Consider the following 12,881-nt stretch of genomic DNA (forward strand, 5'->3'; position numbering starts at 1 on the left):
CCATGGTGGCCTCTACCCACTGTGTCCAAAATCCACTTCTACCTTCCTGGATTCAAAAAAGAATGGAAGAGTGTAGCTGTACAGGAAAGGAGACACTCTAGCCTACCACTCTCCTTGCCCCAGCACTTTTTCCACTCCATCCCCTTCTTTCTTTCCAATCCAGAAAGTCCGAAGATTGGCTGGTCTGGCACCAAGTGAGGAGAGTGACATTTGGTGGTGCACAGCCTCAAGCACCAGAAGGTCTTGGCCTGGCCTGAATAGAAAAAACCTGATCTCAGTTGTGAGAAGTCCCCAGACTGGCAAGGGTGTGTTCAATAGGTTTCATGCATTAAGAATTGGTCACTTGTGTTTAATACAGTGGCCCAAGTTAAAGCCAAGTGCAGTCTGGTGTCATCTTTGAGGGGTGCGAGGGTGAGTAGAATGCCAGATGCAGGGGAGTGGTAACGAGATGCAAGTCTCTTGTGGTCTTGTGTGCTCCCTGAGGCATCTGGTGGGCCTCTATGAAGTACAGGAAACTTGGGACTAGGCCCTTGGCTCTTCTTATGTTCTTATGATGTGATAGTGCTCAAATTATGGGGTGTGTGGGGCCTGGGCTGCTGCAGCACGTGGGCGTGAGCCAGACCAGGCAGACGCAGCCAGCCAGGCTGGAAGCAGCAGCAGCAGCAGCAGCGGCCTGCGCGGGCCCTGACATCAGCACCAGGCTGCGCTCCACAGGAAAAGGGAGGGCGCACCGCCCTCGCCCGCCCAAGCCGCGACGTCAGCCGCCCAGAAACCCGATCCCAGGGCTGGCAGCGCGCGCAGACCCTGACTCACCCCCTCGGGCCCCCTCCTGGGCCGAGCGCGAAGGAGGAGCCGCTCCGCAGCCCCCCCGCCCGCGCGCTCTCGGGCTGCGCGCAAAAGCCCTTCGCCTGGAGGGGGAGACAGAGGCGGAGGCGGCGCAGCTTCTCCCGAGCGTGGCTCTCGCCCGCTGCCTGCCCAGGCTCCCCGCCCGCCTCTCCGCGGAGACCATGACCCGGGTGGGGAGGAGAGACGATGAGACCCTCATCGAGATGGGTCCCGCCGCGGAGGGTGAGTGGGGAGCGGGTCAGGAGGGCGCGGTCCTCCAAGAGGCGAGGCGCTGCGCCCTGCTCGGGCATGGCTGCTCTTACGCGCGCCCGGGGACCCCGGGGTGGCCCCTGCTCCGCTCGCCAGCCCTCTCCCGGTGCTGAAGGCTGCCCGGCGGTGACCCACAGCCCCCCCCCCGCCCCGGCACGGACATAACGGTGCCGCCGGGGGGTGGGCAGGGCGCGGCTGCGAGGCGTCGCAGGCCAGGCTACTGGGCTCACTTTTTCCAAGGGAGAAGGAAGGGTGGTCGGCGAGGCTCGCCAAGCCGGCAGGTAATGCCCAGCCTGCGAGGGAAGGAAGGCGGGTAGGCCTCCAGTATGGCTGGCACATAGCTGGCCAAGCCATTCCGCTTCAGCACGAGGGAGGCCCATTCACACGTTACGGGTAGGAAGGCGCAAATGCGTGTGAGAGCTGTTCAGGGAGAATCCTGCGTGCGTGGAAATCACTTCTGTGTAGTTAATGTGCGTGGGCACAATCCTGTCCACATTTTTCTGGAGGTAAGCCCCATTGTCTACAATGGGACTTACTTCTGAGTAGACTTGTATAGGATTGTGCCCTGTGGCATACATTCACTTCTAAACAAAAGCGCTTTCCTCTCCAGCAGGGACGTGTGGTGGGTGTGGAGGGAGCCCGGCTGCCTCACTTTCCCCTCTGGTGCAATCAGTTGCAACTCCACGTCGTCTCATCCTTCATGGCTGAGGCCTGTGGTTTGAAAGAATTTCTAGAATTAAGGTGCTTCAAATCAAGCCCTGGTTGTAAAGTACTTCGTTATAGCCCCCAAATGGGTATGAATTCGGGGTATTTCAAAAAGTAGCGCCGCTGCTGTGTGAGGTGTGCAAGCACTCACAACCCTTGCGCTTCTGCACATGGGTTGTGAATGCTTGTGTGCCTCACACGACAGCGGCCCTGCTGCTTTTTGAAGGATTCTGGTGGGGAGGCTCTGCCTCACCTGCCTCCCCACCCACTGCACATCCCTATTGTACAGTGAAACAGCCCTAAAAATTGTCATGGCCATGTCATTGGCCATGACAGTGCACTGGAGTGTGGTCACAGTGTTAGGAAGCATAGTTCACATTAAGGAAGGATGGATCCCACTCAGGAGTGCCCAAAATTCATGCCCATTTGGGAGCTATAGTGAAGTACTTTATAACCAGGGCTTGGTTTGAAGCACCTTAGTCTAGAAGAGCCATTTTCAACCACTGTGCCATGGCACACTGGTGTGCTGCGAATGGTCTGCAGGTGTGCCGCAGGAGGTTGGGGAAGGGTCTTTAATTAGTAGGGCCATTAAGGGATGTGAGCCCCCTACCAACAGCATGATGGCCCTTGACAATTTTAGTACCTTGTCAGTGAGATGGAAAAGGTTGAAAATCGCTGGTCTAGAAACTCTTTCAAAGCATAGGCCTTAGCCATGAATGATGAGACAGTGTGGAGTTGTAGCTGGTTGTGCCAGAGGGAAAAGTGAGGCAACCAGGCTCCCTTCCATCTATCTGGCTGGGTCTGCCTTGGGGCTCCTCACCTTGTAGAACTGCCTCCATCAGCACCTGGCTGCATCAGAGGGAGAGGTGAGAGAGTGAGGCCTTCTCCCTTGGTTCAGTGGGAACTAATTGCCACTTAGCTCTTCTGCTCCCAGAACTATCTCATGCTGTCCGTATTCCATCTACATTACATAACCATGTTGTAATCTTATGTGAGGATGGGCACCTGATCGGGCTACTGTTGTTTTTTCTCCTCATCCCTTTTGTATTATGCCTGCCAGATTGTAAGTCATTATTTTACTTTATTAACCACCTTGAGTGTGCTGACTAAAAGGCGGTATATAAATGAAGCAAATAAAAAAACAAAGCCTAGCCATTAGATATGTATAAATTCTTGCTAGTGAGGAACTATAGCCAGCCCTCAGACATACTCATATGGGAGTAAAATAAAGAGAAAGTAACATCCTGGAGGGCATGAGCCCTGCTACCTTTTTTTTTTGAATATTTTCCCCAAAAGTTTTCAACACTTATCTTTTAAGCACTATCATATCAGTAAAGTTGTCCATATCTGGTCCAGTATGCTCCCATGTTGGCTGGTATTTTGTTGGCTCTTGATTTTAGAGGCAGGCTGCCTCTGATTGCCAGATGCAGGGGAGGGCACCAGGACACACGTTGCGCATGTTGTCTTGTGTGCTCCCTGGGGCATTTGGTGGGCCACTGTGAGATATAGGAAGCTGGACTAGATGGGCCTTTGGCCTGATCCAGCGGGGCTTATGTTCATTCTTCTCCAGAATTTCAGGCAAAGATGATTTGTAGCTTAGCTGCCTGAGATCCTAGTTTACAGAGATATATCAGTGATTCAATCTGGAGCCTTTTCCATGCAAAGCACAAAGGTATCTACACTGTGCCTTCATCTGTTCCTGATCCATTGACAAGGAATTCATGCCTCAATGTGACCTCGCTTAACTCTCAAATTTTCTCATATTAAGCATTTTTTTTTTTTTTGAGAAATCAAAACCTCTGATGCTTCCTTCCTTTCTAGCACTTCCTTATTTGGGGCACTCTACTACAGTATCAGGGGTGACATCAATGTAATATCTGAAATTCATTGAAACATTTTTAAGAGGATCTCATCAGTGTATGCATGTGGGAGATGTTATGTTGGGTTATCCAGGTAGTATTTCTCGTTCAGTAGTGTAAGGATTCATTTTTCCTGACTTGAGAAGTGCTTAAAGTGAATATGGGAACAGATATCTTTTGAGAAACTAACAATTAGTTTCTTAGTTTTTACACAAAATAAACTCAGCTGAGCCACATAGGCTGTTGATGTGGGCTGGATAAGACATTCCAATTAATATGGCCTACATTGTGTAAAGAAGTGTCACAGTATTATGCAATTTTTTTTGCTTAATCCTAATAGAGCAGCCAGGAACCATGTAGAAACTTTCCAGATAGTTGCAACTGATGCCCTATATTTGCTCATTTATTTTCTGACATCCAAGTATCTTCTCTGAAGGAAGTACTTCTGTTTCAGGAAGAGTACATTTTCCCAGTGTACTAACTGTCATTTATATTTGCTAGGAAAATACAACCCTAGATTGTGGGTTCCTTGTGATTTGCTCTGCAGAAACAGATGGGTATCTGTGCTACGTGAATAAGAATAAGAGTTTCATGAATGAATACTGTTTATTCAATAGTTGTTCATGAGTGAATTGATGAAATAAAGAAAGATGTTTGCCCCAGTAGTCACACCATGTAGTGACGCTACCATAGTGCTTGGCTTACGAAGAGTGGACTTGCTCAAGAGATGAAGTCTCAAGATAAAGTGCATTTTCACACATGAGACTAGAAACACTTTTAAGCCTCTCGGTCACATGTTAACATTGGTTAAAAAGCAAAAGACAGCTAATGTGAGTTTTGTATTTATATTATAGCTGTAGGAAATGGAAAGGGAAAAAGCTGCGTCATGTGTGAAAGACTTTGCTTGAATTTAAGTAGGCCGCACACTTTTATTCATTTATTTCATTATTTGTATACCACCTTTCTCAAAGACCTGTAGACTTGACTCAGGCAGAATCAAGGCAGTTTACATAGGCAGGCATTTTTTTAAAAATGAAGTTTTTGCATTATTCTGTGAGAGAAACTCCCAGCATCTTCCTTTTCTCTAGATCAGTGATTTTCAGTTGTTGTTTTTTTCATCTCATGGCACACTGCCAAATTGTCAAGGCACACCATCAGTTTTTTGACAAGGCATACCATGCTGTTGGTGGGGAGCCAATGGCCCTAGTAATAGAGCCTCCCCCAATCTCCTGCGGTACACCTACAGACCATTTGCTGCACACCAGTGTGGCATAGCACAGTGGTTAAAAATGGCTGCCCTAGATGTTTGCCATCATGGTCTTCATCCTGGCTAACTTTGCATTGAGACTAGTCAGATTCATCTCTGTATTTCTCAGTCTAGTAGACTGTATATCAACCACCCTTCTTGGAAGAAGGAGGAAGATGGCGGGAAATAGCAGCATAGCTGGTTTTGCCTTCCACTTACTGCTAGTTTATTTCTTTTGCAATTCTTACTCTACATTATGTATAGAGATTAGTGACTAAAATGCAATTGGTAATGTTTATTGACTCCTCAGGGTAAGCTAGTAGTAAGCAGTGACTAAGGGATAGAGAAAGCCAGAATGATTAGAGTAGGTGCTTCTGAGTGGCAACTGGAGAAGGTATGCATGATGTAAATACTATAACACAAAAGTCCTATTCAGGGCTTATGTTGTCCACCAAGAGTCATAGCATGAGTGGGAAAATGGAAGTATGCCATCTAGCCATGCCCCTTGTATCAACATGTTTGCTAGCCATGCCCCCAACCCTTGCATGGAAAAACCTTGTCCTCACTCAATGTGGCACTCTTCATGCTGAGTGTATGAAGAAATCTGGGATAGCTAGTGCTCTTTCATTTCCCTTGTTATTCATTGGCTTTTTAACAAAGAACATAATTCTTGAATGGAACTAATGAGGGACCTGAGAAATGTGCAACTTGTGGTTGACTAATGGCCCAATCTTATCTGTTGCTGGATTGAATGTGTCCACTGCATCCAATGAGCCAGCTGGGGAGGTAAGTCTTTTAGGCATAAATCTGTTAGGGAGAAGGGGGTGTTTCAGGCTTGGAATGAGGGCATAGGATCCAGCAGATGTCACTGTCGCTGAGATCCATCCCTGACCCACCCCTGGTGCAGCCTGATCACCATCCCAGTCTGCTCCTGATATTCTCTCACCCCCCAATCTACCTGTACAAACAGCCAGTCTGCAGCCCGCTACTGTGGTGGTGGGGCTTACCAGGTGGTGGTGGGGGCTTGCCATTGGCGTGGTTGCAGCAGTGGCAGCCCACTTGGTACAATGGCAGACTGTGAGATCCGCCTTCATGTCATGTAGATAGGATTGGGCTATAAGACTGCAATCCTGTAGCACTTATCTGAGATTAAGCCCCATTTAATATAATGGAACTTCTGAGTAGATATGAATTGGATTATTCTATAAATCAGTGATTTAGGGCCCAATTGTGTCTAAATGTCCCCCATCAATGCAGGCATGCCAGAGGAGTACAAGCTGCATCTTGTGGTGGTGGGACCACCATTGCAGACTGATTCTAATAGTAAGAAGCTTTCAGTCCCTTACCCTGGGCAAACCTCCTCTGCCCAAATGGTTTTTGGATCTGTGCCAATTTTTTTGCTGGTGCAGAATTGAGGAGAGTAAAAGGGAATGAAGAGGAGAGGGAATTGTATAGGATCTTGGTGCACATCTGTGCCAACAGGATGCACCCCTTCCTCCCCATTCCATCTCTTTCCTGGCCCCCTCCTCACCCAGACACTTCCATGATACTCTCCCTCCTCTCCCTGTTAGTTCTATTGCCTGCTCCCTACCTACATTCCCATGGGTAGAATGCAGTAGCAGAGGGTCTTGTTTACAACAGTGGAGAATCTGCCCAGTCTAAATGTTCGGGTTACATTCTGGCCTGCTTTGACCTGCCCAAGGCTCTCTCTAACTGTGATCCCAGCGCTATCTGCATAAGCCCACCAAATACAACAATAACAACAGAACTTTGAATTCCATGGTGAATTCATGTATTGAGACAAATGCAAAACACTTCTTAGTGAATGCACATGCATGGGGGAAAGTGAGGCTACCCACTTCAGGGGGTAAGAAAACGATCAATGAATGAAGCCAAGTATTGTTATTGTTTGAAGATAGCTATGGAGGGAGGTGACAGTATATACAAATAGGGGTTTTAAGTCTGCATTTCTGTTTTTGGTATGTGCCAAAATTGGTAGAAAAGCCTAACAGCCCAATCCTGGGCTGCCCGGGGTGCCCCCACTTGGCGGCACCACGAGGGCTGCCGCCGAATCCACGAGGGCTACCGCGGGAGGCACCCCCCGGGTAAGGGAGACAGCCCCGCAATGGGGCTACTCTCTTTAGTGGTGCCCAAAGGGCACCGCTAAAGTAAAGGCGCTCGTGTAAGGCACGCAGCCTCCACGAACGCCTAGGATCCTGCAGAGCAGAGCTCCACGGATCTTCCTCCCGCCCGCCCCCAGGCATGCCTCTGGAATGCCCCCCTCCCTGCCTCACGCCGGCCTCCCTGCCCCTCCCCCTCCCCGGAACATCCCCGTCCCCACCCTATTTGCTGTTCTGCAGCCCGCCGAGCGGGCGCCCGCCAGGCGGTGGCTCAGCACCGGTTGGAGTTGAGCCACCTCTGATAGGAGCCCGGTGGTAAGCCCCACAAATGCGCCTTACGGCACGTTTGCAACTGTGGTCCGCACCGTGGAGGTGCGGCGCAGACCACAGGATTGGGCACTAAGGTGAAAGAAGCTCCCCATCGCTTATTACAAATCCTTTGCTGTTAGACTCTTGTATAAGCTGATTCAGTAGAGCCTGAAAATCAGAGTGTTTTGTTATCATATACATGGAAAACATGAGTGGACCATTTCACTTTTTAAAATACTGACGACACTGACTTACTAAGTTTCTTCATAACATCTTCCTTTTAAGAATTTTTTTTTTTCCTGTAGGAGTCTGAGATGGAATTATTCCTATGTCTAGAGGAAAGGCTAATATTTACATAGGGCATAGCTGATACCATTTCCAAAGCAGTTACGAAGCCACTGCTGTAAAAAAAACAAAAACATAATCTATTGATTTGTTTTTGTCTTGCATCACCTATCTATTTTTCTGTAGTGCAAACAAGAACTGCAGTAATAATCACTGATCCCTCCCTTCCACTGCACAAATCCTTATACCCTTGATTGTGCAGATCCTTATACCCTGAGAGATTGTTCTCAGACTTTTGTAGCATTCCATAACATCACCATTTCTCATCCAGTCATTGGGTGGTACCATATTTGAATAAAGTGAAGTCAGAGTTCTGGCAGCTCTGATCTCTTGGCTTCTGATATTTTGGAGTCAATACATTTTAGGCACTTTAGACACATTAACTGAGGATGATGGCCTAGGAACCATATTTCATCATGGTCTGTGTGCTGTGTCTCAAATGCACACATGTTCTCTTACTGCCCAATCCTATTCTCCCTATTTGTACTGATGCGGTTGCACTGATGGAGTGTGCGCTGCATCCTGTGGTGGGGTGATCGGACAGCCAGCAGAGACAAGTAAAATATTACCACCACCACCCCCCCGGTAGACTGCCGGATCGCTTATGGGACTCCTTGGACCTGTGACAGCCATTTTGCTGGTGTACATCGGAGGAGAGAAAAAGAGCAAGGCAGCATGAGAAAGAAGAGATAAGATCTGGTGCACGCAGGTACTGCTGAGATCCTACCTCCTCTTCCCCACTCCCGTCCTTCACTGATCTGCTTCAAAACATCCCCTGCCAGCATCCCCTGTTCCACATTTAATGTCTTCTGGATTACTCACCTGTTACTTCTTCCCTGGCCTGGAAAGGGCTCTGGAATGTTGTTGTTCCTGCTCTTCCTATCTGTAATTATGATAGCATTTTTCCTGGCCATAAATTTCCTGGCCTTTTGCAACTTGTAAAAGTGTAAGGGCCCAATCCTATCCAGATTTCCAGCACTGGTGTAGCCACAATGCATTCCTGAGGTAAGCATATCTTGAGGAGACCTCTGTGACTGCCCCACCACCACAGGATGCAGCACATGCCTCATTGGCACAGCTACACCAGCACTGGAAAATCAAATAGGATTGGGCCCTAAAGCTACAATCCTATGCATACTTGCCTGGGAGTAAGCCCCATAGACTATAAGGATTTCTGAGTAGACGTGCATAGGATTGGGCTCTAAGAAAGCCAACTACTGCAGCATGCTGGCACTCTTACAGCCCAATCAACCGTAACTCTCTGTGCAGTGATGCAGTGGTGCTAATGTGATCAAGTCTTGGAAGGGGGCTTGAGTTCAGTAGACACCAAAGCCACTGAACCTGCCCCCTTCCAGGTCTCAGTCTGCCTTCCTCTCTGCTTTGTTGCTGCTCTGTTCCATCCACCCTCTGCCACTTTCTTCTCACCCCTGCCCTGCCTTCCTCCCACCCCCTACACGTTCTTACTTGTGGGTACCCGAAATCTGCTGCAGCATGGGGCCAGCTATTTGCTGCTTCTGGCAGTGGCTAGCCTTTGCTCTCCAGCACGTTGCGCTTAGGAACTGCTGGAAAGTGCCTAGTGAGGCCAGAACGCTCACTCTGGTCGCACTAGCCGTGATTAGGAATGGGCCATTCATGACACATCCCAGGTGTGCCTTCCATTCCTTCAAGGTTGGTAAATATAATTTGCCAAGTTCTAAAGAAATCATAGTCCATGTCAGAGCACCATGAATGACACTCCCCTCCCTGCCAGGATAAGCACACAGTCAGAAAAGGAACCTTTGTGGTCTTTTGGGCCTGTTGAATGGGCACCTTGCTGTTGTCAAGGCTGACTGTGCTACCTCTTTGGGGCAGGAAAAGTATTGTAGATAGCTCTGATAGCACCACATTGATCTGAACTAAAAATGTCATTTTAGTAATCTGAAGGTAATGCTACCCTTCATCTATGCACCCTGAGGCAATTGCTCTTCACAGGTGAGCTGACACAAAAGGCTAATTGCAGGTCTCCTGTTAAGCAAGTGGCAAAGATGCAGATTGGTGGAAGACCTCCCAGTCTTCTAGGTATGCTTCTTCCCTGCCCCCTAGGGTGCTGGAATGGGGCAGGAATGCACACGTTGTACACGTTAAGTCTGAGTATACAAAATACAATTAGAAACTACAGTACCTGCTTGATAAAAAATTATGCTAACTTTGTGATGGGAGACTAGAAGCAGATATTGTTCTCATTGCTCTTCACTATAGTTTTACGGCCATTTCGTCTTTGCCAAATTATTGTTTTTCCTTATATTACATTATTGGAAACATCACAAGTACAGGACTGCCAAATGTGTCTTTCACGGAATAACATACATATTCATTCTCTTTGCATAGGGAAATTAATATGGAGAGATATACCAGCTGTCTATAATGCTCTTGCATGAAATGCAAATTAAACAAACACACACACACAAATTTCTTTCTATTTTCATCAGGTGTTTTCTTTTTTACTGCTCTTTGTATGCTGCAGAACTCCCTGATAAAAATGTATCTCATCAATTATTGTTTCACTGGAGCACAGTTGTAAATGGACCTCATAATAAAGGAGGGGTCTCATTTCTGAAACTGGCTTAATTTGCACATTATAGTTTGTTGGGAGGCACAAGCCAGCATCACGTTTGTGTTAGGCCAGGTAGGCAAATTATAAAAGCTTCATTACTTTTGTGACACGTGTAGGTATTTTCATCCATTAGTCTTCAACAAATCAGAGGACTTCCTTTAATAATGAGCATCCCTATATGTTAATCCAGAGGTATTGGATAGCCGAGCTGGCTTGCAAGTCACGTGCTTTATGGCACGTTTGTGACACTGAGCTGGTGCGGGGACAGTTGCACGGCTCAAGCGTAAGTTAGGATTGTACTGCTTGTTACAGATTTATTAAAACTTAAGTTGTTGTATGCAAAATGTATTTGACTGTAGTAAATTTTTGAGTTTTAGAGATTCATTGAAGGCAGAGACAAAAGTATGATATTCTATCAGAAAATATGTTGGGAACCATATGTGCATCAGTCAAGTAGAAACAACTTTGTGGCATTGGCTGTTACGTATTTTGAACTTTATCTTGCTGGGTGTGAGTGCGAACACTTAACAATTAGAGTCCATGAAGTCAAAGACTGTGCTAAAGTAAAATCATTTGCTCTGTATCTACTAGACACAAACCAGAAGCAACTTCCTACAGGGAAAGGGGAGGGAGACCATTTATGGCGAATTCTGACCAAATATAGCCTTGTGTGGAGCTGAGTCATGCCAAGAAGTGCAGTACTCTCATTCAGTTATAATAAAAAGTAACCTGCATCCTTTAAAAATGAATTTAGAGAGCAAAACTTTTTTTTTGTCTTGATTTTCAGCTGCTATGAATTAGAATTTGTTAGGGACGTCTCCACAACTGGATGTCTTGAACTGGTACGGTACTGTGTATGTGTATGGTGATACTGTAGGAACCTTGAATCAGTGCAGATAATATCGCTCTTTGCTCTTGAAATATTTGCGTTTGTGTGTGTAAGACTTGCACAAGGAGAATGGGTTCACCCCTGCCCCAGGGTGTCATCAAGAGTTGGCCAGATTAGGCACTGATCAAGGGTCTATGCCAGCGGTTCTCAAACACTCCAAGAGTTTGAGCCCCACTGTAAGTTCTTGTAGGGGGAGGGGGGAATGGAGCAAAGTGTTTGCCTGGATCACGGCGCTTTTGGGGGGTGCAGGGGCTTTCCTGCACTCACCAGAGGCTGCAGCAGGCTCTAAGGAGTCCAGGGAGCCCTGCACAAGCCTCTGTCGAGTCACACGAAGCACGTAAACAGTCAAATTAATGATCGCGACCCACTTTTGGTTTTGCAGTGTTTTGCAGTGCATTATTTTGAGTGTCTGCGCATGTGGGGGGGCCCTGTGAAGGCTTGCACGGGGCTCCCCACACCCCTGGGAGCCTGCTACAGCCTCTGGTGAGTGTAGGAAAGCCCTTGCTACCCTCAAAAGCAGTGCAATCCAGGCAATTGCTTTGCTCCCTTCCCCCTCCTCACCCCTTAAGGTGGCATAGGCCAGGGCCCTCAAGCTGGTCTATGCCCTTTAGAACCACTGGTCTATGCCCTTTAGAGAGTCCACTTGGATGACCTGACCTTTGAAGCCTCAGTATTAGTGAACCCCAGACATCTGGTACCGGCACTGCCTTCTCCCTCTTGGCATGATCTCATTCTGGCTTGGAGTCCCTATGGCTGCTTTTTGTTAGAGAAGAGGTGTTTTCTGGCTTTAAGCGAACCTAGTGATTTTTTCCATAACATGTAGTTTGGCTCTCAAACAGGGCCTGATTAGGCTAAGAGAGATGGCAGGAGTGTTAGCATGTAGCATGTCGTTAGCTGCCCAGCAATCCTGCTAATAACACTAAGAGATAGGTTAGGATGCTATTCCCTGGCTGGTGCTTAGGAAAATGTATTTTAAGTTTGCTGAACATCTTTCCTGGAATAGTGAGCCTTCTCTTGGGATGGTGACTAAGCAAAGATAACTTTGTTTTCTCATACATTATGAAGTCTCGAGCTCACAGCAGCAAGCTCTACGAGTACACACTGCGGATGAGTGTGAGAGGTACTGTTTCCCTTAAACATGACTCAGTAAATGGAATGATGTGATATCCATCTCATTAGCCATTGCATACTGTATTTTTCTTTGTAACGATGTCACATTATGTAAAGAAGAAATGGATAGGCAGTCCCCTTTTGTGGTAATTAATACAAGATTGGATGAGGCATGAAGGATATTTCAGGATTTTGAAAATACTAGGGTGGTTTGTGGGTTTTTTGGCTGTTCCACTTGTTGTGATGTGCAGCTTTTTTAACAGTTTCTCTACAACGTGTAACAGCTGATTAAACATGTGTGACAAGCATTGTTAAAATATGTTTGGCAGTGTTTATATGGGCGGGTGCATATCCATGGATCCCGTATCTGTGGAATCACATATCCACGGATCAGGTATGCGGGGCTCCCCACACCACCTGCGCACCCCCTCTAGAGGTGCACCTCCGTAGGGTCTTTTGAGCCCAACAGAGGCCGCACACGTCTATCCGTGACCCCTGCATGGCTCAAACTGACTCTTAGAGTCAAAAACACATGACTTCTGGGGTTTTTTCCCCCCGAAAAACCAGAAGTGATGTTTTTAATGCCTTGTAAGGTATTAATGCCTTATGA

At 47.3% G+C, this 12,881-nt stretch overlaps 1 protein-coding gene across 5 annotated transcripts in view; it reads left to right on the forward strand.

Moving 5' to 3' along the window:
• The first annotated feature begins 920 nt into the window (after nt 1-920).
• Nucleotides 921-12,881, forward strand: part of ANO5 (anoctamin 5) — an 89,434-nt gene continuing 77,473 nt past the window's right edge. For all 5 annotated transcript variants that reach the window (XR_010794890.1, XM_066637132.1, XM_066637101.1 and 2 more), the window contains exon 1: nt 921-1,068. Coding sequence is in view for 4 of the 5 variants with exons in the window: in XM_066637132.1 (XP_066493229.1) it covers nt 1,008-1,068 (61 nt within the window). In the remaining variant the exon portion in view is untranslated. The remainder of the gene's footprint in view (nt 1,069-12,881) is intronic.

Source organism: Tiliqua scincoides, chromosome 1 (genome assembly GCF_035046505.1).
Source record: "Tiliqua scincoides isolate rTilSci1 chromosome 1, rTilSci1.hap2, whole genome shotgun sequence".
In the NCBI taxonomy this organism is placed as follows: domain Eukaryota; kingdom Metazoa; phylum Chordata; class Lepidosauria; order Squamata; family Scincidae; genus Tiliqua; species Tiliqua scincoides.